The sequence below is a fragment of the Colias eurytheme genome, chromosome 3 (assembly GCF_061535395.1).
Source record: "Colias eurytheme isolate Ceu_HAF_F1 chromosome 3, ilColEury1 Martin Lab GWU primary, whole genome shotgun sequence".
In the NCBI taxonomy this organism is placed as follows: Eukaryota; Metazoa; Arthropoda; class Insecta; order Lepidoptera; family Pieridae; genus Colias; species Colias eurytheme.
Window position 1 is genome coordinate 3,773,403 of NC_142982.1, and position 24,372 is coordinate 3,797,774.

General features: G+C 37.7%; 1 protein-coding gene across 1 annotated transcript in view; it reads right to left on the reverse strand.

The window, feature by feature from the left end:
- The window catches only part of HERC2 (E3 ubiquitin-protein ligase HERC2), a 53,961-nt gene that overhangs the window by 13,034 nt on the left and 16,555 nt on the right, over positions 1–24,372 (reverse strand). The window contains exons 38-74 of the mRNA XM_090119442.1: positions 23,964–24,159; positions 23,368–23,519; positions 23,169–23,262; positions 19,630–19,781; positions 19,247–19,388; positions 18,897–19,025; positions 18,484–18,648; positions 18,208–18,309; positions 18,029–18,130; positions 17,582–17,814; positions 17,430–17,498; positions 17,109–17,280; positions 16,853–16,948; positions 16,476–16,630; positions 10,935–11,162; positions 10,511–10,630; positions 10,330–10,431; positions 10,093–10,248; positions 9,726–9,887; positions 9,248–9,478; positions 8,961–9,084; positions 8,759–8,877; positions 8,364–8,519; positions 7,804–8,035; positions 7,116–7,255; positions 6,811–6,957; positions 6,451–6,570; positions 6,096–6,231; positions 5,825–5,977; positions 5,058–5,225; positions 4,673–4,770; positions 4,393–4,549; positions 3,865–4,046; positions 1,946–2,229; positions 827–1,047; positions 284–378; positions 58–164 (exon numbers count right to left, since the gene is read on the reverse strand). Of these exons, the coding sequence (XP_089975568.1) occupies positions 58–164; positions 284–378; positions 827–1,047; positions 1,946–2,229; positions 3,865–4,046; positions 4,393–4,549; positions 4,673–4,770; positions 5,058–5,225; positions 5,825–5,977; positions 6,096–6,231; positions 6,451–6,570; positions 6,811–6,957; positions 7,116–7,255; positions 7,804–8,035; positions 8,364–8,519; positions 8,759–8,877; positions 8,961–9,084; positions 9,248–9,478; positions 9,726–9,887; positions 10,093–10,248; positions 10,330–10,431; positions 10,511–10,630; positions 10,935–11,162; positions 16,476–16,630; positions 16,853–16,948; positions 17,109–17,280; positions 17,430–17,498; positions 17,582–17,814; positions 18,029–18,130; positions 18,208–18,309; positions 18,484–18,648; positions 18,897–19,025; positions 19,247–19,388; positions 19,630–19,781; positions 23,169–23,262; positions 23,368–23,519; positions 23,964–24,159 (5,597 nt within the window). The remainder of the gene's footprint in view (positions 1–57; positions 165–283; positions 379–826; positions 1,048–1,945; positions 2,230–3,864; positions 4,047–4,392; positions 4,550–4,672; positions 4,771–5,057; positions 5,226–5,824; positions 5,978–6,095; positions 6,232–6,450; positions 6,571–6,810; positions 6,958–7,115; positions 7,256–7,803; positions 8,036–8,363; positions 8,520–8,758; positions 8,878–8,960; positions 9,085–9,247; positions 9,479–9,725; positions 9,888–10,092; positions 10,249–10,329; positions 10,432–10,510; positions 10,631–10,934; positions 11,163–16,475; positions 16,631–16,852; positions 16,949–17,108; positions 17,281–17,429; positions 17,499–17,581; positions 17,815–18,028; positions 18,131–18,207; positions 18,310–18,483; positions 18,649–18,896; positions 19,026–19,246; positions 19,389–19,629; positions 19,782–23,168; positions 23,263–23,367; positions 23,520–23,963; positions 24,160–24,372) is intronic.

Below are 24,372 nucleotides of genomic sequence, written 5' to 3' on the forward strand. Positions count from 1 at the left end.
CTTCTTACGTGTGTGCACTAGTACACGCACACATTTTTTTTAATAATAATATCTTACACTCTATTTCCATGGCCAAGTTTTCCATCTTCGCCTTCACCCCAGCTGTACACATCACCCTCCGCAGACAAGGCGAGACAATGTTTACCACCAGAATTACACGCAACCTACGTAACAAACAAATATTATTTAAAAAATACAAATAAAATACTTTTCAGCGTTGAAAAACAATCTCTAAAAACATATTGTTAAGGTTGAATATTACAGTGATTAAACGTGTTAGTACCTTCGTTATAAAGATGTGTTGTAACGATGCAAGTAAAGTGGGCTGAGATACAGAATCGATGCCACCTATGCCTAAACGACCTCCTGCCCCATAGCCTGTAAAAAAACGAGATTAAGCAACGGTTAGCACGGTCATAAATTGGATGGGTAATTTTTATAAATTTATAAGGAATAGAAAAAATTCGATCACGAGGCGGGACTCGAACCCGCATCCTTTCACGCCAATCCAGGGCGGACGCTTGCCAACTCACCCGTGACCCGCCAGAGCGATCGAATTTATTCTATTCTTTCAGTTTTATGTACGAGTAATTATTTTGTACGCAACCCTTAGCCATATATTTTTTTTTTTATACAACAACCGACAAAGGAGCGACAATGATCACCGCCGCCCATGAACAATTGCAACGTTAGGTAACTTTGCGATTGTTTTGCCGGCCTTTGAGAGACGCGTAGGCTCTTTTTTTGAAGGCATCCAAATCATAGGTAGATGGAAACACCGAAGATATTCGCACATGAGCGATGTTTTGTGTATAGTATATCTCACCGGTCGCGTACACCTTGCCGTCGGGCGTGACCGCGAACAGCGTCTGCTCGCCGCCCACGAGCTGCACGGGGCTGAGCGCGGCGAGCGCGTGGCACGGCGCCGGCGCGCGCACCTTGGCGCCCTCCACGCCACCCAGCTGCCCGCGGTGGTTGTGCCCCCAGCCGTACACGGCGCACCCGCGCGCGCCGCCGCCCCACCAACCTGTCCATTCATCTGGCCGCCTGGTAACCAGATACGGTTATATACGAGCTTTAAGAGGACTACAAGAGCTAGCTGAACTTGAGTGACTCGCGCACACATTAACACAATAAGGGTTTTGTTTTATTTCCCATATTTACAAAAATTTACAAAATTACAAATTTATCAGTTTTAAAGTAAGTAAAATGGATTCTTAAAATAATTTAACAACAAAAAAATGTTGTGTGGTTTTATGAAACCACGGTAAAAGTGAAACTTAGGCACAAAATTATCGTATTTGTACGATAATTATCGTACGGTTCCGAACACTGCTTTATACCTACTCGGCAGCCGACCGTCACGCGACATGCGCTACACAGACCAAAAAGTTTGAGACGATGTAATAAAAGTTTCACTTTAAAAACAAACAATTCTGGCGGAAAAAATCAGCGAAACAAGCGACACGTCCGTCTAGCAACAGGCCTCGGCCGGTACCGTCGGTGCACAGGCGTTCACGCACACATGCGTACGTTTTTGGTTTGGTAATAAGAATTTGCGATTTACACGACATCTATTGATTGGACTAAAAAAATAAAACACTATTATTGTAGTATGTTGCTTATAGAATTATTTGCCGAAAAAACAGAATGATTGCATGTAGTTTAGTTTGGTTTTTAAGGATCAAAAGACTTTTTTAAAGGTACCTTTGCGATTTTTTCAACACAATTTAGCTAGTATATCTCCTGAAGAATATCACATATTTATCTGAGATTTTTTACTGCAGTTAATAATATACTTAAAAGCATTGTAAAACTCGCATTTAGCTCTTCTAGTTCCCTTAACACTTTTTTAAATTATTTATTTCAATTAATGTTACAATATGACAAATTTAAAGAGAATATAATGGATAAGAAAGTGGATATATAGTATGTCGTCACTTACTTATTAACCCAATGTAGCAATTGTTCGTCATGCTGCCTTGTAAACTTTGTATTATCTTCCCATACATTCCCAGACCCTTGCTCCCCACCCTCATCTCCATAAACGCCAAGATCTGCTAATCTTTTTCGTACATCAGTTAGGAATGGTGGAGGTAGTGGGGAGCGACGTATCAAAGCGTCTGCTGTGCGCACGCACACGCAGTAGCGCTTGAACCACCGCGCTGCGTCTGATCCATTGGACATGCGTGCGTCCATGCGTAAACCGCATGCAAGTAATGCCAGTTCCTGTAAAATAATTGTTGACATGAAACTCAAATAAAAAGGAAATGTTTATTTAAAATACATATTTGAATTTTATCATTCCTTATTTTTAAATTACCACCATGATTTAAGTCTATGTTATTATAAGATACAAAACTAGTTATTTATACTGATTAAAATTCTTCTCATCTTCCATCCATTCAGTGCTAATGAAAGAAAATTGAATGATGAAAAGCTCTATTGATGAAAAGCTCTATTGATGAAAAGCTCTATTGATGAAAAGCTCGATTGATGAAAAGCTTCTATTTGGTAAAAAGCTCTATTGATGAAAATCTTATATTTGGTAAAAAGCTCTATTGATGAAAAGCTTCTATTTGGTAAAAAGCTCTATTGATGAAAATCTTATATTTGGTAAAAAGCTCTATTGATGAAAAGCTTCTATTTGGTAAAAAGCTCTATTATTGAAAAGCTTCTATTTGGTAAAAAGCTCTATTGATGAAAAGCTTCTATTTGGTAAAAAGCTCTATTGATGAAAAGATGATTTAATAATATTTTGCATGTACACAAAAGCTTTGACTTACACACAAGAGTAGGAGATAGACACGATTATGGCACAAGGAACAAGAATAGAATTGAAATGCCATTTTTCCGATTAGCTAAAGTTAAAAATTCATTTATGGGTCAAGGTATACGCTTATACAATAGAATTCCTCACAATATTAAAGAGTTTAGTAGTTCTAAATTTAAAACTTACATAAAAAATGTACTAGTTCAGAGAGCGTACTACAGTATTCAGGAATATATGGACGATAAAGACCCATGGAGGGTTGTCGCGTAAAAACCTCAGGACAGTTCTTTGGCATATTATGTAGTTAGGTAGATATAAGTTACATATTATGTAAATTTATTGACATTATTTAAAAGAGCAACTATGGAGTTTCTTGCCGATTCTTCTCCATAGATACTGCTTTCCGAATCGGTGGTAAATGTTAAAAATACTATGTAATGACGATTCGAAAGTGCTACTAAATAGTAGTCTAATTGAATAAATGAATGTTTGAGTTTGAGTTTGAGTTTGAAAAGCTTCTATTTGGTGAAAAGCTCTATTGATGAAAAGCTTCTATTTGGTGAAAAGCTCTATTGATGAAAAGCTTATATTTGGTAAAAAGCTCTATTGATGAAAACTGAAAAGCTTATATTTGGTAAAAAGCTCTATTGATAAAAAGCTTATATTTTGTAAAACGCTCTATTGATGAAAACTGAAAAGCTTATATTTGGTAAAAAGCTCTATTGATGAAAAGCTTATATTTGGTAAAAAGCTCTATTGATGAAAAGCTTATATTTGGTAAAAAGCTCTATTGATGAAAAGCTTATATTTGGTAAAAAGCTCTATTGATAAAAAGCTTATATTTTGTAAAACGCTCTATTGATGAAAACTGAAAAGCTTATATTTGGTAAAAAGCTCTATTGATGAAAAGCTTATATTTGGTAAAAAGCTCTATTGATGAAAAGCTTATATTTGGTAAAAAGCTCTATTGATGAAAAGCTTATATTTGGTAAAAAGCTCTATTGATAAAAAGCTTCTATTTGGTAAAAAGCTCTTTTAGTATAATAATATTTATTTCTCCTTCCTTGGTAATATTGTAAACTAGCGCGCACCTTCAGATAGTGCGTGTGCATGAGGTGCGTGGCGGTGCGCAGCGCGGGCGCCTCGTGCTCGTACTGCGCCTGCAGCAGCTGCGGCAGGTGCTGCAGCGCGGCCGGCGTGCCCGCGCTCGGCTCGCCCGACCCGCACACCACGCCGCGCAGCCGCCGCACGCACCATACGCGGGCCCGCCACGCTACCGGATTATAAAGTTACTTTTATTTTTTGAATTTCGAATATGAGCTATACAAGGAAAAGTAAATATGAAAAAACTTTAACCGATTTTTGAAAAAAATGTTTTGTTTTGTGAGTCTTGTTGAATTTATATGAAATTCGCAACTCTGATTATCCGACCCGCACACCAAAGCGCACGCAACATACGCGCGTGCATCCTTGAGATATTTAAAAATATGTTCCGTCAACGTGTTACTTTTTTAACGAAAATGAAAACAACAACGAATAATTGTTTTGAATGATACATGGGAAAACATTTTAATAGATCGATATGAAGTGGCTATTTTCAATGTATAAAATATACATACATAATGTTGGCATCTGTGCACAAATCGCCAGCGCTTGAGCCAATCTTGGTGCAAGCTGGTGATCATTCGAAATTGCCGACAAGAGGGGGCCGTCCAATAGTCTCCACGCTAATTCCACTGAAGGACACGATAACACATATCGGTCTGTTCCGCTATCCTAGAATCAAAAGATTTATTGAAATTTATATTTTTGGACGCATTTGCCAATAAATACTGATCACAACGGCATAGTAATATGATCATATTTTAGAAAATTTGTTTTTAAAATAGTTGAACATACCGCAGGAGAATGTGTAGGCAGCACGGGATGCGCAGTGAACCTCCATCCCCAACCATTAACAGATCCATCGCTTGTAAATCTCCAGCGCAATTCGTCTCCTGCACAATTTGAAGTAATTCAAATATAAGTTGTCCAATCATAACTATAACTCTCAATTCAATATACATGATCAATACAGAATTTTGTACTATTTTTTATTGCACATTTTATTATTAGAAACTTGAGTAACAAATTCTACTGAGAAAAGGTTTGGAGCACTTTAGCACTGCGGTCGCTGAGTAGAACTATAATTTCGAGTAAATACAATTATTTTCATGTCAGATAAAAATGCTGAGAATGTTCTATAAAATGCACAACTTTGAAATATTAAATAAGCAATACTAACCATTAACAATAACCTCCTGTGCCCAATCAGCGGGTTCCCTCCCCGATCGAGTGGCCAAAACTCTTCCTGCCGCATCCGATATAGTTAGCGGATCGTTACGGCGCTCCGTAGAGCAACCTTGTTCGAATGATACGCGGAGGGAACAAGCGCCCAGGATCTTTACGACGCCTGAAATTTAGGTATTTTTAAAGGACACATTTCAGCCTGTATTTTCGAAAGGTATTATATTAACTACCGCTTTGTAATAAACTTGAAATGGTTAACAATAGCTTCATTGTATCAGCGATAATCGCGGAAATCTGTTGTTCTAATGAAAGGTCGCCTTCCACAAGTCGATATCAAAACTGACGAGCAATTTATATCGTTTGGGGCAAGAGTAATAAATTACATAATCCATATTATAATATTATAAATGTGAAAGTAACTCTGTCTGTCTGTCTGTTACTCAATCACGCCTTAACTACTGAACCAATTTGCATGAAATTTGGTATAGAGATATTTTGATACCCGAGAAAGGACATAGGCTACTTTTTACCCCGGGACATAGGATAGGTTTTATCCCGGAAATCCCACAGGAACGGGAACTATGCGGGTTTTTCTTTGACTGCGCGAGCGAAGCCGCGGGTGGAAAGCTAGTATGTTTATATTTTATTGTCAACTCTACGTGATACATGTCTGCATCCACTAGAGCACAGGCATAAAATATTTCGATCGTACATAAAGCTGAACGTTCATTATTTTAAACTACTACTATATATAACACTTACCCGATATATCAGTATCATCAGCATAAGGATGGGGGCTGTCCACAGTAACGGGGTGAGGCGGAGTGCGCACGCTGCCCGCTGCGGCTTCCTCGAGTTCACACACGCATACTTCAACCACCATGTCTGCTACGCTTGGTTTACGGGCGCATAGAGCTGGAAATATATATTTTTTTTTAATTTTCATGAATATAAAAAAAAATGTAATACTTATACAAACTGTACAGTATCCTTATATCCATCAAACCATAAAGCCCAAAAAATAAGTCCTCACCCATAAGCACATCAGTGATCACTTTAACAGCGTTCCCGGCATCAGGCATACGTCCAGCTGCAGCCAACTTCAATAAATCGACCAAGGCCCTGGCGTCCGCTTCTCCCAGTTGAGACGTAAAATCATCCAGTTCCACCTGGATATTTTTTTCAAATAATATATAACATGAGTTGACCATAACAACGCAGTTACCTTAATTTCTAAGCAGCAGTGTAAGCAAGAAATATTTACCTTGCAAAATTCTTAGTCTAAAAGGGCATGCGTAGTTATGATATAGGTCAGCTTTGCAAGGGTATAGAAGTAAAGGAATAGACGTAGAGCATTAATAAGCGCTTGCAAAGGTTATTCAATATACCTTAGGCGCTTCAGCCTGCTGCACGGTCATGGTGGCCGCGGCCACGGACACCGCGCTAGATGACATCACGGCGGAGTGTCGCGATGAAATCGAACCGCTGAGCGGACTGCTCGCCCCACTCTATATTGTGAAATGAATAAAAGGAAAATATTGGCTGATCGAGATATTCTTAACATGAGATTTTTCACAACAAATAGTATAATAAAGTTGTTTTAGTACAAATTTGAAATAAATATCATTTCCGATTTTTTGTATTTCAAAAATATGATCAATTTGATTTGGTTGGGATTCAGTAAAATATTTAACAGATCGTAACATTTATTATGATTATAGTAATTAATTCCAAATTATATATTTTACGGGTAGAGTGGCTCTATCAGCGGGTGCCTCCCCTCCACCAGTTCGTGCATCGGCCTCAGTATCATCGTCTTCAGTTTCCAGCCCAACTGATGGCGTGTTCATACATACTTCATGAGCTCGTAACGCTTCTACGAGCAAGCACCGCGCCTAAATTAACATTTCAAATTTTAATTGGTTCAAGGACACAGTATAAAATCACTTCCAAAATCTTAACAAAGTCATATAGTTTATTTTTGGAATTCTAGACTTAGAAATGCCCTAAACATGAATAAGATCAATTTATACAAACAAATAAAATGTAATACCTGTGTAATATGTAACGCGAGTAAAATTAAAGACAATGCATGTTGCACAGCTACAGGTGGCTCTAGCGTAAGAGCCGCTGCTGCTAATGATGGCCGAGGACCGGGAGCTTCCTCTACGTTATTTTCCTCTGAATATAGACCTGCAAGACAAAATAAAATAGATAGTAGATATACATATTTACATTATAGTTTCATAAGGATTTTACAGAAATTCTGCAAATTGATAATTTAAACCAATAAGGAATGTTAGTATGATTTTTTTAATAGTCATAGGATAAAAATACGCAAAATTGTACGATAATTATTCCACTTTATTATATTTTTTAAAGTGAAACTTTTATTACATCGTCTCAAACTTTTTGGTCTGTGTAGCGCATGTCGCGTACGTATCGCGGCTGCCGAGTTATCTACTCGGCAGCCGACCGTCACGCGACATGCGCTACACAAAGCAATGTTCGGCCAACCGTTCGAACAGTTTCACTTTTACCGTGGTTTCATTATTCATAAAACCACACAACATTTTTTTAATAAACTTATAGATAGAACAATTTAACAGTGTTCTACCGATGATTCTTTCAGACTTAACTAACTGAATCACTCATTAGTAAAGGCGATTGACTGATACATGGACCCGTGCGGAGACGGTACTGACAGCTTCTTATGGTTAATTAAAGTTGGTGTCTCTCACCAAGACTATGCGCGCCCAGCGGGTCCTTCAGCGTCGGGAAGGGTAGAGGCGTGACATGTGGTGCGTGCGCATCAGCCCCAAGGTCGGGGCGAAGCGCCCACGCAGCTGAATGCGAAGATCCAGCCGCTGCTCGTTGGACTCCTTCAACACCGGCTACGAGAGCTGGACGTCTGTTCACGCAGGTTGTGCCGTTGCCTTGCTGTCCGTGGTCGTTGTCGCCCCACGCCCAGACCTATACAGATCATTATTAGTATAATATCACTACTTTTTATACAACGATTGACTAGGTGTGAATTGTTTGAATAATAGAAACAGATATTATGGTCCGAAACAAAAATAAACGTCTTCAAATGTACTTGTAAAATTATATGTAAAAATAACAAACGTTAAAGTTACATCAACCTTATTATCATTTAAGGTGTATTTACAAAACGTACAAAAAGTTTACATTTTAACTGCCTACGTTACCTTTCAACAAAGAAAAAATCAACCATTAAAAATATCGAAACTATAACAATTAAAATATTTTCACAACATCTTAGACAAAGATAAAACTTCACCTGATGATCGCTAGTAACAGCCAAGCAGTGTAGAGCACCTACGGCCACGTGTATCACGCGCCGGCCTTTTAGCGCTTCGACGATCGTTGGTCTTCGCACGTGTGCATCACATCCGTGGCCCAAGCGGAAATAGTCACCTTTGCCCCAAGTCCATACCTAGGATCAAGATAAATTATATGAATTGATGGAAAAATGGTGAAACGAAGAATAAATGTAATGTGAATTATGATTAAATAATAAATACTTACTATCGTTAACTCAAGTCAATCACTAAGTTTAATGTTACCCTAACTGATAAAATACGAAAAATGCAAAAACCCTATGCTATTTTAGAATTCCAATAAATAAAAAATTGAATAGATTATATTATTAAAATGTATGTACTCAAAATTTACCTCTCCATCTCGCGTTAGTGCTAGGCTGAATTGAGCACCACATTCAACTTGAATTACATCGAGGGTGTTCAATCGCTCAACATTCATTGGTACAGCACATCCATCCGAACCACCACGACCTTCACAAATATGAGAAAAAATCAACATTTTATCAAAAAAATATACAAAAAGAAATGTTCATATAACAGCGCTTAATTCTCACCTAACTTTCCAAAATCACCATCTCCCCAAGAAAATACTTTGCCACAAGCTGTTAGAGCTAATGTTTGTGCGTCTCGTGATCCACACGCTACTTGAATAACTCTGAATCCAGCAAGAGCTTCCACCTATAAAACGTTAAAATGTCAACAATTTCAGATCTACAAAAGAACCACAAAAAAAATAAAAACAAAACATTTTAGCTTAGCATATTAAGAATCTATAGGGCCAAAGCAAACCATTAAATACACAATTTTATTACTATTCCACTAGCAACTCAACAAATCTCACCATCTTAGGCGCCAACTGCGTCACATCGTCCCCATGCCCCAACCTCCCGTACTCCCCCATGCCCCACGTATACAAATGCCCCCGCGCGGTCACGCACGCACTGTGCGCGGAACCGCATGCAATGTTCACTACGCGTTCACCCGCTAACGACTCTATGAGACGAGGCGCTTCTAGTGTGAGACGGTTGCCGTGGCCTAGTTTACCGTCTTCACCTTCGCCCCAGGAATACACCTAAAACAAAGAGGGGGTAGTAAAAAATACAATTCATAAATACTTCTGAGAAAGTAGAGTTTTATGTTTTTAAGGTCATTAATTAACATTAAAATGATAAGAAATTTCGATACATATTAATATATACTTTAAAAACGAAATTGTAAACGAACAGACAACATTTGTTCTCAATTTGTCACAAATAAGTTGGAACTTTATTTAATTGAATTTTTAAAATCTAAAAAAAAATATTTAAAATATGGTCTACCTTTCCATCAGCAGTAAGAGCTAAAGCATGTTTTCCACCGGAGTGCACAGCGACTCGTCGCACTAGCACATGCGATAAATACGGGTTAGCTCGCGGTGTAGACACGTTGTTACTGTGGCCAAGGCCGAGCCGTCCATTGGTACCTTCTCCGCATGCGTATAGCTAAAATGTATACCAAAATAATTTGCAATTTCAAAAGTAAGGTATGCGGTATAAAATACACAATTAAATAAATTATTAATAGTTGTTGGATTGACCAATAAAAAATAGGTATTGGATGGGCAGTTAAGGGATTTTCAAGCTTAAACTGTACAACAGTAAGTAAATTGTAAATTATTAATTTCTACTTCCATTATATAACTCATACCTTGCCATCATGTGAGACAATGAAGAGAGTTTTAGACCCGCCAGCGATATGTAGCGGGCGTAACGCACTAAGAACTGGAGAGAAGACGGGTACTTTCACTTTAGAGCCCTTCACTCCACCCAATTGATCTTTATCGTTCAATCCCCAAACATATACCTAAAAAATAAAAGAAAAAAAAAACTTATTATAGATAAACATCCAAGCATATAGGATACTTAATTCGAATTTCTGGCTTACTTTAGGACAATCCGATGGCAAAATAGGCGCATTATTATCAGAAGACATAGCACCAGTTGTAGTTTCTCTCTCTATCCAATCTTCCGCTACAAAGTTCATACTCTGCAAATATGAATACTTAAATATACCGCCCATTAAAAATATAAAAAATATCACTTGTACTTAATGACACATAACTTACAGATAATATTTCGGTATAAAGAGGGTTAGGTCTGAATCCAGTGATATAGAGGCCGTATACGCGACAGTCAGCGTTGACGTTGCGATTTTGTTTGATTCCGATTTCTATGCAAGAATAATACTGCAAAGAAAATAATTATAAATTATACATAATTTTTTAGACGTTTTTGCAATTCAATAAAAGGTCCAATGTCCATTAAAGTGCGTTACTATAATTTACAATTTTTGTACATAGTAAAGCCATATATCAAAATATATCAACCTGCATTGATAAAAAGACAAAAAGTTTATTCTTTAATACATGAAAATCAAGTAATCAGAACAACAAGCATAAATATATTTAACAACAACGCTTTCATCCAACACCGTTTGAAGATATAGAACCAAAGAGAATAAAATAGTTAATACATAATATATTATCTTACTTGTTTACACTCAGACAGCAGCTGTATCTGCGCCAAGTGCGTCGGCGGTCTATCCCTAGAGGGCGGCGCGGGCGCACACGGCACCGCAGCGAGCGCCGCTAAACACGCGTCCTCAAAACTGGAGCCCGCCCGTACTGATAGTACGGAGGGTCCGTGCACTCCGCCCGCCACGCCGAGACCGAGCCGACGGATGCGCACACCGCAACGCATCTCTACGCGGATCCAGTGCTGGACATAATTACATTTATTTATTTTACAATTTACTGGAAGACACCAAATTAAAAATATTCACAAGTATACAATATAAAATGTATTAAAATAGCTTATTAATGTGCCTCTGGAAAACATACAGCATTGTTATGAAGAAGCAATGTATACTCAACCATAGATACGAAATGATTTCCATAGACTACATACAAACTCTAGTTCCAATTTATTCCGCTAGAGGTCGTCGCTGTCACCAGCAAGGTGATGGGGGAACCAAATTCATTTTTCGAATCATAGCGTTGTGTACTCTCGCCATAGGCGGTCGTTTCAATAAGCATTACTAGTGTACAAGTGTTCAAAAGTTTAAAGTGCTAGTGTGTGATTAATTTAATAATTTTTCAAAGTCAACCGTTACTGTTCGTAATGAATTCGCCACCTAACGACGACTTCGAGGAGCCTTCTGGGGCCCCGAGGGGCTCAGAAGGCCATCGTTCTGCTGCTTCGCCCTCGTCAGCGAGCCGGAGCGACAACAAACGGAAGAAATGTACTTCAAGTTCGAGTGACAGCGACTCGGACCCGGAGGTCGACGTGCCGACGACCAAGAAACAAAAATCGAGTATTGAGGTAACCGCCGATCCTCGGATCGACGTACTATATGCCCAGGTTAGTTTTCTTACAAACTATTTAATGCAGCAACAAAATGCTCAAAATATTAAGGAGTCTAATAATAATGTTGAAGTACCCGCAACCGAAAATATCGAATTTTTGTCGAATCCATCAACGAGTACAAACAAATCAATAGATTTAGGCGTTTGTAAAACGGTTTTTGACGAGAAAAAAGTTCTTAAACCAGCGAATGAAAAATTATTACGTCAATTAATCGAGCTTCAACAATTTAATTCGCCAACGTGGCCTCATATTCGCTATTCCAAAGCATTAACGGACATGCTAGCCGCGCCAGGTTTTTGTAGTTTAAAAATTAACGACGAAATGTGTTCTTTAAACAAAGGTAAAGATTTCTTAGCATCAACCGAAGAAATTATGGCCGCGATTACAAATGCATTATTACAACAAAGAGAATTATTACAATCGGGCTTACAGGAGCTCATTAATTGGGCTCACAATTGTCAATCAGAACTTAATCCAGATAATCTTTTTAAAAAAATTTCTGACGCGTTTGGTACTACATCTCCGTCATATAAGCTATCGGAACAAACGTTACAAATTGTGTGCGGTAAAAGAGCGGAGTGTATCGAAATTAGGAGAAAAAGATTACTAGACGGAATTAGGGATAAAAATATTCAAAGCGCGCTTAGGAATATCCCTCCGAGCGAAGAACATTTATTTAATAAGACTAAACTCTTAACGTTTATACAATCGCTAGGCGGCCCTCACTTTTGGTTACTGCCCTCACAATCACAAATTTATAAAAAAACGGAACCACTTAAAAAGAAGTACAAGGATTCGATACCTTCTACTTCCAAGACTCAATACCGTTCGAATAAAAACGTTACTCGAGATACATTTAAAAATTCGCAAAGTAATTTTAAAAAGACAAATAATTTTAAACAAACTAAAAATAATTCCTTTCGAAACAAAGAAGATAGGAAGTGACTATCCGACACACTTCAGGGGGGGTTGTTTAAAAGCTTTCAAGAGTCGTTGGCAAGCATTGGGCGCGAACAAGTTTATAATTTCGGCAATAACACACTTTCGATTACCCCTGGTAAAAAAACCACCATTAATAATGCCAACAAAGGAAATTATGAAACAATATTCAACAACCCCGTCCCCTGCAATGTCTCAATCAATACAGGAGCTTCTGGATCAAGGTGTACTGAAGATCGTCACCAAAAGAACTCCCAGCTTTATTTCAAAGCTTTTTCTGAGGAAGAAAAGCGACGGCACTATGCGTCCGATATTCGACCTGCGGGAACTGAACAAATTTATAAATGCAAAGCATTTTCGCCTCATTTCGCACTCCACGGTTCCCGAGTTTCTCCAGCCTGGGGACTGGATGGTAAAACTAGACATCTCGTCAGCCTATTTTCACCTGGCCTGCGCCAAGTCTCACCGGCCTTTTATGAGAATAAGTTACCCGCTCCAACTTTACGAAATGACGTGCCTACCCTTTGGCCTAGCGTCAGCGCCGTACCTTTTCTCTTCAGTAACATGTTGGGTCGCGGAGACCCTGCGTGCAAAAGGTTGTCGAGTGCTAGTGTATCTAGACGACTACCTTCTGGTCAATCAGGACCAGTCCAAGTTATGTCGTCAGGCTGCGGAAGCCGTGCGGCACTTGGAATATCTGGGATGGCAGATAAACTACCAAAAATCGGTTTTGACCCCCACTCAAGACTTGGAATATTTAGGCATACGATGGCAGACTGCAAAAAATGTTATGTCACTACCAGAGAAAAGGAGGGACAAGCTAGACAACGCCATAGCTCAGGTTCTGAAGAAACAGCAGGTAAACCTTCGAGAACTACAATGCCTTTTGGGTCAACTGAATTTTGCGAATTTCGTTATCCCGTGGGGCCGATTACATTGTCGCAGAATGCAGATCTTTCTGCGACGCTTCAACAAGAAGAGATCGCGACAGAAACTGCCAGTCCCAGCCATTGTGGCACAAGAGATGACGTGGTGGCGCGGAGCTACCCGGCACAGCATGCCAATACACAAAAAACCTGCCACCCATTTCCTGGCGACGGATGCTTCGGACTTTGGTTGGGGAGCCCAACTGAATGGGAAGACTATGTTAGGAGTCTGGTCAGTCCGTCAGAGAAGGTGGCATTGCAACAAAAAAGAACTATACGCCGTAGTAACGGCTATAGAGAAGAATGTAGAACTGTTGCGCAATGCACACGTTCTAATTCAGTCAGACAACAGGACACTGATTGCTTATATTCGAAAAGAAGGGGGGACGAGATCGATAGCCTTGTTAACACTAACTTCCAGGTTGTTACAAATAGTGGACCGCTACAAGATAACGGTGAGCGCATATTACCTACCGGGACGGTACAATATAATAGCGGACAGGCTATCACGAGGAAAACGTCCAGCAGAGTGGCATCTATTACCAAGAGCAACAGCGAAAGTGTTCCAGAAGTGGGGACAACCCCAGATCGACCTGTTTGCTACAAGAAAGTCTGCAGTAGTACAGGAATACGTGTCGATAGACTGCAGAGATCTATCAGCAAGTTATATAGACGCCTTCAGCAGGCCATGGAAGTATCAGCTAGCATGGGTATTCCCACCGCCAAGCCTCATACCACGGGTGCTAGCACATCTAAACAGTGCAACGGGAACGTATCTTGTAGTAGCCCCAGAATGGCCGAAGGCGTTTTGGCTCCAGGACCTGAAGGTCAGAGCCCTGGATCATCCGTACCAGATCATGAACCTGCCAGAAGTGCTGATAGATGTAACGACACTGTTACCCCCACCACAAGTGCAGACATTAACCCTGAAAGTATGGAGGATTGGGGGTGGGGCGAACTAATAAAAGATTGGTCAGAGCAGGAAAAGAACCTGTTAAAGAGAAGCTGGCGAGTTTCCACATTATCAACGTATACGCCAGCCCTCAGAAGATGGCTATCCTGGTGTGTCAATTGTTCAGTAAATCCAAAGTGTCCAAAGCCAGCGGATATCGCCCGCTTTTTAATACATCTTAACGTAAATGAGAAATTATCATACAGCACGATACTGGTCCATAAATCAGCTATTTTAACATTCTGCGGTCCTCATATAGAAAAAGAGCCATTTTCAAATTTTATTATTAAACATACCCTTAAAGCAATTGGCGCCTGTAACCCTAAGGCTGTTAGACCGTTGATTATATGGGATCCGAGAACTGTTCTTGAGTGGCTCTCGTCTAACCCGCTAAAGGATACCCTATTTGATATTTCTCGTAGAACAGCTACGATATTATTACTGGCTTCGGGACGACGGGTTCATGACCTTACATTGTTAAATATATCGGATAATAGTTTCTTTGATAATGGTGAAAACATCTACCTAATACCAGCTTTTGGTTCAAAAACAGATACTCATAGTTCTCGTCAATCAGCTTGGAAACTTACGAAACATCCGGATAAAAACATCTGTCCAGTCACTTTTGTACGGCTTTTAATACAAAAGAGTTATTCAAAACGTAGTGAAGCTAATAATTTAAAAAACCTATTCATAACATTCGGTAACAAAACTAAAGCTGCTTCCCGTACAGTGATTGGGAATTGGGTACGCTCTGTACTCAGAGACAGCGGAATAAATGCTTCTCCAGGCAGCTGTAGATCAGCGGTAGCATCATTAGGATGGCTGGAGAATCAGCCTATAGATGAAATATTATCACGAGGAAATTGGAAATCCTCCAATACATTTTTTAAACATTATTGTCGTGAAATTGAGCTATCTAATGAAAATAATCGAAATTTGATTTTTAATACTTTTACATTATCATAGATTATAGAATATATATTCCATTAAAATTAATAAAGAAAAAAAAAAAAAAATGTGTATATTTTTGTATTGTAACATTAATATTTTTATTTTTTATATTGATTGAATATTGATTAAAAGTTAAAGGCTACTTAAAATAGTATATTATTTTAATTTGGTGTAAACATAAAATATTGTGCATATTTATGTGAAATGATTTAATGATTTCAAGTAAGGAAATATTAAAAATACTATAATATATTGTTTGAATATTACAAAATAAAAATAATAAGAACATATATGACTTTTATTTTATATTCATCATAGCGTTGTGTCTTTTTATTTCACCAGCAGATAACAAACACGTCTTCATAACAATGCTGTATGTTTTCCAGAGGCACATTAATATAACGGTTTTACATTACAATAAAACCGATATTATGTGCCGAAAAGGAAAACATACAGCATTGCAGGAAGTCCTTCCTGGTGAAGACTATGATTCGAAAAATGAATTTGGTTCCCCCATCACCTTGCTGGTGACAGCGACGACCTCTAGCGGAATAAATTGGAACTAGAGTTTGTATGTAGTCTATGGAAATCATTTCGTATCTATGGTTGAGTATACATTGCTTCTTCATAACAATGCTGTATGTTTTCCTTTTCGGCACATAATATCGGTTTTATTGTAATGTAAAACCGTTATATAATGGTCCGTTTGTAAAATGACAAAGTACAGTATAATGTTAGAATTTATACGGTTATTTCAAACAATACCATGAAGTACGATAGAAGAAATAAAAAAAAGAATCTATCAGCTCGCTTATATCTTGCACGAGCAAAACAAGCGATATTAAATAGGGCTGATAAGCAGCCCCACCAACCCGGTTAAAGTTGACTATTCACCTGTCCAGAGCCAGAACAGCTCTGCCAATACGTATGCGGCTGAGAATCTAACAAGCGACGAGCGCCTGCGCCCGCACGACACGACGATACACGCACTGCTCGTACTGCACCGCGCCAACCAACGTTCGTACCACCTGCGCTTTCACCCCATTCCGCTGGTGGTAAAAGTATTTTGTAAATTTCACATTTTCAGAGAACTGTAGAGTAGGAACAGCGGAATACTACATAACCGTAATTTTATGAATGTATTTCATTTAAATATCGAAATAATAAAAACAATTCCCTTTTTAGTTAACAAGCAAGGGTTGACTATTTTATTAATAATATATATAAGTTTTATATAATTTGTATGTATTCTAAAAAATACCGTAACTCACATTGATCTGTGACTAGCTCCATTTCGCTCACTTGACCAGTCCATCCAGGTTGTTGGGGAAAATCTACCGTTAAATCTCGTCCATTCGTTGATATAGCTAAAATTTTAATTACACATACAAATTATTATAAAGTAATAAAAAAACAATATTGATGAAAATTTTCACCTTTATTAAATATAAAACGATTCCATTAATATGACAAAAAAAAACGTTATATTTTTTGTTGATAAGAAATAAAATAAGTTCCTCTACTTACCGGTAACAGTACCCACGCTAGTATGATCAATACATCCCCATTTATACCGCGGCTGTGTGACAGCGGCTCGCACACGCACTCTATCTCCCGGCGTGAATGGTGGTGCACCAGATACCACTTCTGCGTGTAACGCCCGAATACCAGATATGCGGCCTAAGCCACGCCATTCGACCTGCAATTATAAGAAGAGAAATGTTAAATAATTTTGCGTAGTGCCGAAGATGACGAATACGTATCGGAATTAAAAAAAGTACTTGCGAACTTCTTAATAGAAAAAAAGCCGGATAAAAAAATCATGTTACAAAATATAATTAAACTCACGTGCAAATAAACATTCTGCTTGATATCCCGTTCGACTTTTTGAACTTGTCCAACATCACCAAGAGCAATCTAAAAACAACAAATATCTCTTATATTGATACAATAATTCACACAATTATTTTAATAAACACACAATACACCAAAATACTTACACTCTCATACGCTTTACAACATCGTACAGTCATTCCGGGGGTAATAATATCCGAAAGGTATTGGGCATATTCGTCTTCAGAAGCGAAACAACTGCGCCATCTGTATGGAGTCTGTTTCTTTTCCATTTTAGAAGAATGCGGCTTGGGCTCGAACACTGAATCATCCATGCCTTGTTGTGGCAATTCTAAAAGGTATGCCACTAAAGCTTCGACTGTTGGTAGACTTGTACCACCTGAGATGATATTAAATAAACATTATTAATTCAATTCAATTCTGGGAAAAATTATATCATTTTGTTAAAAATAATGATTAGAAGGCATTAAAAAATGTCTTGTTGTTAAATAATGGGTTATAACTAGTAATAATTTACGCAAAAACATAGCAACAATTGCAAAAATAATTCTATAATAGGTCATCCCAATGCCATATTCGGTCGAATTTCATACCTAACGTCTGTATAGCTCCATACACAGCATGCCTTGAAAATCCCATCTCTATAACTTGTTGTACTTGCGCAGAGTTAGCCCACGTGTTGAGATCTTTGCGAGCTAAAATGTATAACACAAGCAATATAATAATTTCTTTCATCTTCAATTTATTTAAGGTGATTTTCCTATGTACTCACACAATGAAGCTGTACTTGTAGATGGTCCCATAGACATTTGCAGTACGTTGCTTTTGTCAATGATGGGTAATTCCGGTGGAGATTCATAATCTTTTTCTTCACCTGTAAATTTAAATACATTTGGCAAAATGTTTACTAAGTCAATAAGAATATCAACATATGCTTAAAATTAAAGTATCTGCCAGTGATTTCAAATCTAGTGAGTCTCATCGTCTTCCATGTGAAGTCACGAGCAGAACTTATATAAAAATAAACCAACTTCCAATCTTTACTTACTCGCTATATGTGCAGCCAACTGTTGAGAAATCGCCAACGCGGCTGTGGTCAGTTCTTTGGGTGTGTGTGACGCGGCGAGTGGACTGGGACGAGTTGCTAGCGCCAATAGACGTCGCAATAGAGTACCTTCCGTTCCAGGTGAATTGATCGCTCTTTCCAGAGAAGCTAAAAAGATTATGCAATTTATTTTATAAGAAGATTTAAACGACTTTGTTTTATACTATGCAGGTAGTGATGCATGCAGAACAACAAAAGAACTACATATATTTTAATGATACAAATAGAAAACCAAATTTTTCATTGCTACATTTATTATTTATAAATGTATTGTGTATAATGAGATGAATAAAGTAAGAGTATTTAGAGAAATTACAAATTTTATAACGTTATATTTTCATAATAAACATAATTACCACTAGTATTATCAGGCGGTTGCATTAAAACGTTCCTAAGGCGCGTACGCGTCGTCAACAATCCTCTAACAGCAGATAGTGTCAATAACTCCATTTGCTGCCTCCTTAGTCCAAAAACATCTATATCGGCTGAAAACATAATTTTTAAATAAGTTTCGTTATATTCATCATGTGTTAAAAAGTATTCATAAATTCTAAAGGAAAACATACATTTTGAAAACTGATTGAATAAACACACACAAATCATGCTTGTTCAGCGTACGAAATTATAAACATCAATAATCAAGTAGCAATACATTTAACTAAAATAAGCATATAGCCTAAAACATAAAATTTAATATAATATTTACCAGGCAAATGGTGTGGATGCATGGGCGACGCTTGCGGGCCCGCGCCCAGTAAGGCGGCGCACACACGAAGTGCGCTTTCACCGCCGCCTAGTGGATGACTTAACTTCTCACATTCTAAGTTTTGCACGCTGTTTATATCAGTCTGTTAAAGGACGTAGATTATAAACATGAAGAAAACAAAAGGGGACATTACTTTATATAAAGTTTAAAAAAGAAAAAAGCTACAAATAGCTTATTTACAAAACCAAACATTTATTTTTTTAACTAGAGTTTTCAAAATTTAATTCTTGTAGTTATACCATTTATGTAGATTCCAAATTATTTTTCAAACATCTTTATTCATATTTACTGCTTATTAATGGCAACCAAAAAAACTGAATTACCTTAGTAATCGTGTTATCATCATGAACCAGAGTTATTTTGGCTCTTGTAGAGAACTGTGTGACGACAGCGTTCTTTGGCGGCGACCCAGCGCTGACCCGCTGACCGAGACGGACGCGCCATTCCATACCACCCAAAACACCAAGGGCGCCAGCTAATAACAAACAACTCAAATTTAATTTATTTTTATAAAAATTATTCTAAATTTCAGTTATGTTAAAAGTCTGGGAATTATTTCAAACACATTAAACATTTTTTACATTTTTAAGCCTTGCAGGTTGATTTGTCAACTAAATTCAATTAATAAAATACGTGTTATATATTATATTAAGGGGATTACTATGGTCAAAACCGAAAAACACCTTATACATATTGAATTTTGTTGAGGAAACTGTTGGTACGATTGTGTTAAAAAAAATATATGTGATACTCAAGGATATAATTAACAAAGTGTATTGTTTACTTTTCATTTTAGAACGGTCCAAACATAAAAAAAATACATACAAATCAACACCTTTTTGAACATAAAACGCATTTTGTTAGGAAAACGGCTACATATTTATACATGAAATTTATACTAAAAAATATGTTATGATATTTGTAATAACTTGTATTCTTTATTTTTTCAATTTTCATTATTATCGTTAAATTATCAAGGAAAAACTCGAAATTATAATAAAACCCACATGAAAGCTCACCTCTTTTGCATATTTTCGACGAAAGTTGACGGTGTCAGTTCGACTCGGACGGGGGACTGTACGTGCGGTTTTTTTTGCAAAATAACGCTAAAATTCACCGAATTGAATGTTTTGTTAAATTAAACCAGATTGTAATAGGTATTTACATGAGCAGTTCATGAAACGAAAGTTAAAAATAGGTATGTAAAGATATAAAAATCTGTTTGTAAATTAGTTTTGTTTTTGAAAGGCGTCATTGAATATTATCCAGTGTTGATAATTTCTGACAGTAAAATATTATCAGAAAACACATACCTATAATTAAACAGTAACAAGACTTTCCCTGTGCCTTTAATATAAAAAAAAAAAGATTAATTGCTGTTCTATCGTATATTTTAAGGGTCCAAAGCAATCCATAGGCCGGGAGATACTGACACAAAATTTTGGGTCATTTGTAACAGGATGTCGATCCTACAGGGGTCTTAGTATGCAATGACAAAAATAAAAATGATGGTCAGAACGCTGGTACCGGTGAACTAGTCGCGTGGGCGTTTTGTTTTTGTTGGTTCCGTTACCTCCGCACTTTTAACTGGGTGAACCGATGATTTAATGATTCATAAAAATATAAATTATATAAAAATAATTCCTTTGCAGTGACTCTCCGAGGAAGAAAGAAATAGATTCGTGTTACAAATTTTAAAATCATACATAGTACATTTCCTTCGACAAGGTTTTCTGGTATTTATAATCTACCGCCTGACAACTTAACCTCCCCTCCAGTCGGTTAGTTGTCAGTCGATCGCTTACATTTTTTGAAGAGACGATCAGCGAGCCAATCGATCTTAAACAGCCGACCAGTGCGGTCTATAAGTGCCATAGTCGTGCCTTGTGATTTATTTAAGATTTAAAAAAACTATCAAGTGACTGTACCAAGTGAAGGAATAATAAAATATTAATTGTAACGAAGGCGTTTTTATTCTACAACCCAACATTCGGGATAGTATAATAATCAAATAAGGCGTCATTTTAAATATCATTATAAGAAAAACGAAGGTTTTTTTCAATATTGTTTTTTTGTTAAATTTTTACTTCACGAAATATACTCTTCTGAAGACGTCAAACTCTCTGGAAAATCTGTTTAATCAGCGGATTTTAATAAGATACTAGATAATATGTCGCAGTCATCTGGAGGAATCTGCTATTTGATTGAAGACTAGAGCGATTATTGAATGACCACATTTAATTGAATGACTAAAGAACAACTCGTCATCCAACAATATGCCAAACATTCTATCCGCTCTTTTTAAAAGGCTATATTATGATTCGCTAACTAGTTGGACGTCGTGAGTGATGCTTGTTAAATCAACGTTCGGCCTAGTCATCCAAACAAATATCAGATTTAATCAGATGACGGCGATGTCTTATAGACACAAAAATATATAATAGAAACAATGCTAAAAAACATAAATTTAAAATTACAACATCATAAAAAATAGATTTGATCGGAGCCCTCAGTGCGCAAGTCTGTCTCGTACTGGGTCGGTTTTATTTCCTTCCCTAATACCTTTAATCTTCAACTGTACTATATTTTTCTTGTTGCCATAACATGGTGGTACTGATCTACACACGCCACATGAATTTTTTCCAAAGTCACAACAAAATAAATTATCCAAGTTTACGCCCTTATAAAACCAATTCCAAGTTGCCCAATTTCTTCCTTGCCCGCGCCAACATATGTAAGACTGTTTAACTATACCGTTGAACATTTTAATAGACCATAGATATCGACACAACTAACACTGTATTCTTTGAACGGAAGGTATGACCCATATCAGTCATAGCTATGGCTCTGGTAACTTCAGTTGCAGGAAAATCACTCATTTTGTAATGTGTTCAAAGATAAACAGTAGAAAGAAATAAACTCAGTTTAAAACACGTTACAATATTTTTTATTTGAAGCTGCTATAGTCGTTAAATAGGCACCAAACTCTTAAAGGGGTATAATATTTTAATGTTTAAAAATCGAAACACATTTTTTTCTCGTCATCATTTCAAAGACGTAAGGGATTTAAAAAATTAACCTCGAACTAACTACAAAATAAGTCGAAAAAAACGTGATTTCTTGTCTGTTCCCCTATTTTTTTAGGTGTGTGTAGGTTGCATGCATATATTCCTACTAGGTATGAAGAGATATACAGAGAACGCTTAATACATTTGCCTGGTCACCATTACCATTAGATACACCATGACATGGTTGAGGCCGTTCTATAGAATTACGTCAAATAATGTACTCCATCTTTTATATCTCTGTAGGTGAGATGTTCTCCACCCTAGTCATCATCAGGTCTCCAGAATATAGTAGAGTCCGTGTTGAATAAAATTAATTTCTAAATCGGTGTTTTCTTAACTGTTCCCCACTCTAGAACATATGCTTGACTTCTAGAGATAACTTGCTTAGTCATCTTAAGGTTTCCAGAATGGGTCATGTAGTAGAGACTTAGCTTATAACGGTTAATGTTGAAAGATGAGTCTTCCTACATTACATTTACAACATACATAGTACACAATATTTACTATTCATAAATGTAATATGTTACTGCCTCTCCGAGAAAACATAAATTAGGTAGAAACCACTAACACATTACGATACAGTACGATACAGTGTACAATTCCATAATCTTTGGTCACTTTTACTTCAACAACGATGTATATTATAGAGGGCGGTTAAAAAAACAAATTCAAATGTAGTGACAGAATCATTAAGGTCGTTGAACCGTGTAATTGCCTTAATCAAGAATCACAACATTAGAATAAGCATATAATAAAATAAAATCAAGATCATCTTATAAGGAAGTGAAAACTACCTATTAAACAGTTATTCAGCGACGGAGGCGCCGGTCTCAAAGTTTGCGCAAAATCTTGACTTGCATGTGGCCACCAATGCCAGTCGTTTGTTATCTGAGAAACAATCAAATCATAATCGATCAATACGAACGAAGTATATAAATAATATTTTAATGAAATTTTGTGATATTCTGTATATTTTTATTTGAATTAAGATACCATTTGTGCGGCGAGCTGCATTTTCTCCAGCAACATGCTAGTAATGGGTCCGTGCCACTGCGGCACAGTGTGCAACTGTCGCAGCAAGTTGATGATCGCAGCGCAAGTCGCGCCCGTGTAACTCGCCGTGGCTGGCGCACGCCATCTGTTATCTAAACAAATGAAGAATTTATTTACTTTTTATATAGTTTGAAGGTGTACAAATTGCATAAAAATAGAATTTACAAATTTTTCGTTGAAGTATATTGAGGAAAAATAAATTTGAAATATTGGAAAATTAATTGTGTTCATAAGTTTATGTAAAAATCTTGCTATATCATCCATATGTCCGTCTCCATAAAAAATTGGTTGTCTGTAAAGTCGTTTTACTGACGATAGTTGAACGTGTCAACGTCCGATTGTGCTTCTTTGTCGCTCGTTCCGCGCTCTCGCTTGCACTTCAAGCCTTACATGGAACGCCTCAGAGCGAGGTAACGCCGCATGAGTCATGTTTTTTCGTGCGTGCAGCCGGCTTTATCGAATTATAAGACGTTGTCACGTCAAAAACTGTGCGCCGCCACTCCACCGCGCCACGTGTCCCCACGCCACACACTGACCCACTTCCTCCTCGTCCACGTGGTGCGGCAGCGGCGCGAGCGGGTGCGCGTGCGGGCGCAGCGCCGGGTCCGCGCCGTGCGTCTCGAGCCACAGCCGGCCCGCCAGCGCCGCGAGCTGCGCGCTCACCGTGCGCCGCCACTCCACCGCGCCCACGTGCTCGCCCAGTACACGGTGTAACAGCCACACTGATTGGATCTGCGAGAAAGTTTATAAAGACGATTAGAAATTAACGAAAAAGCAACAACTAAACTTATGATCACGCTCAAAAATTGTCCGATGCAAAACTCTGCCTACGCATGTACATATTATAAGGGGCGTGTATTAGGAAGAGTTGTCTTATGAGCGATACAATTGACTTTGAACATTATTGCCATGATATAAGGTGTTAATTTCAATGATTTTTTTTTT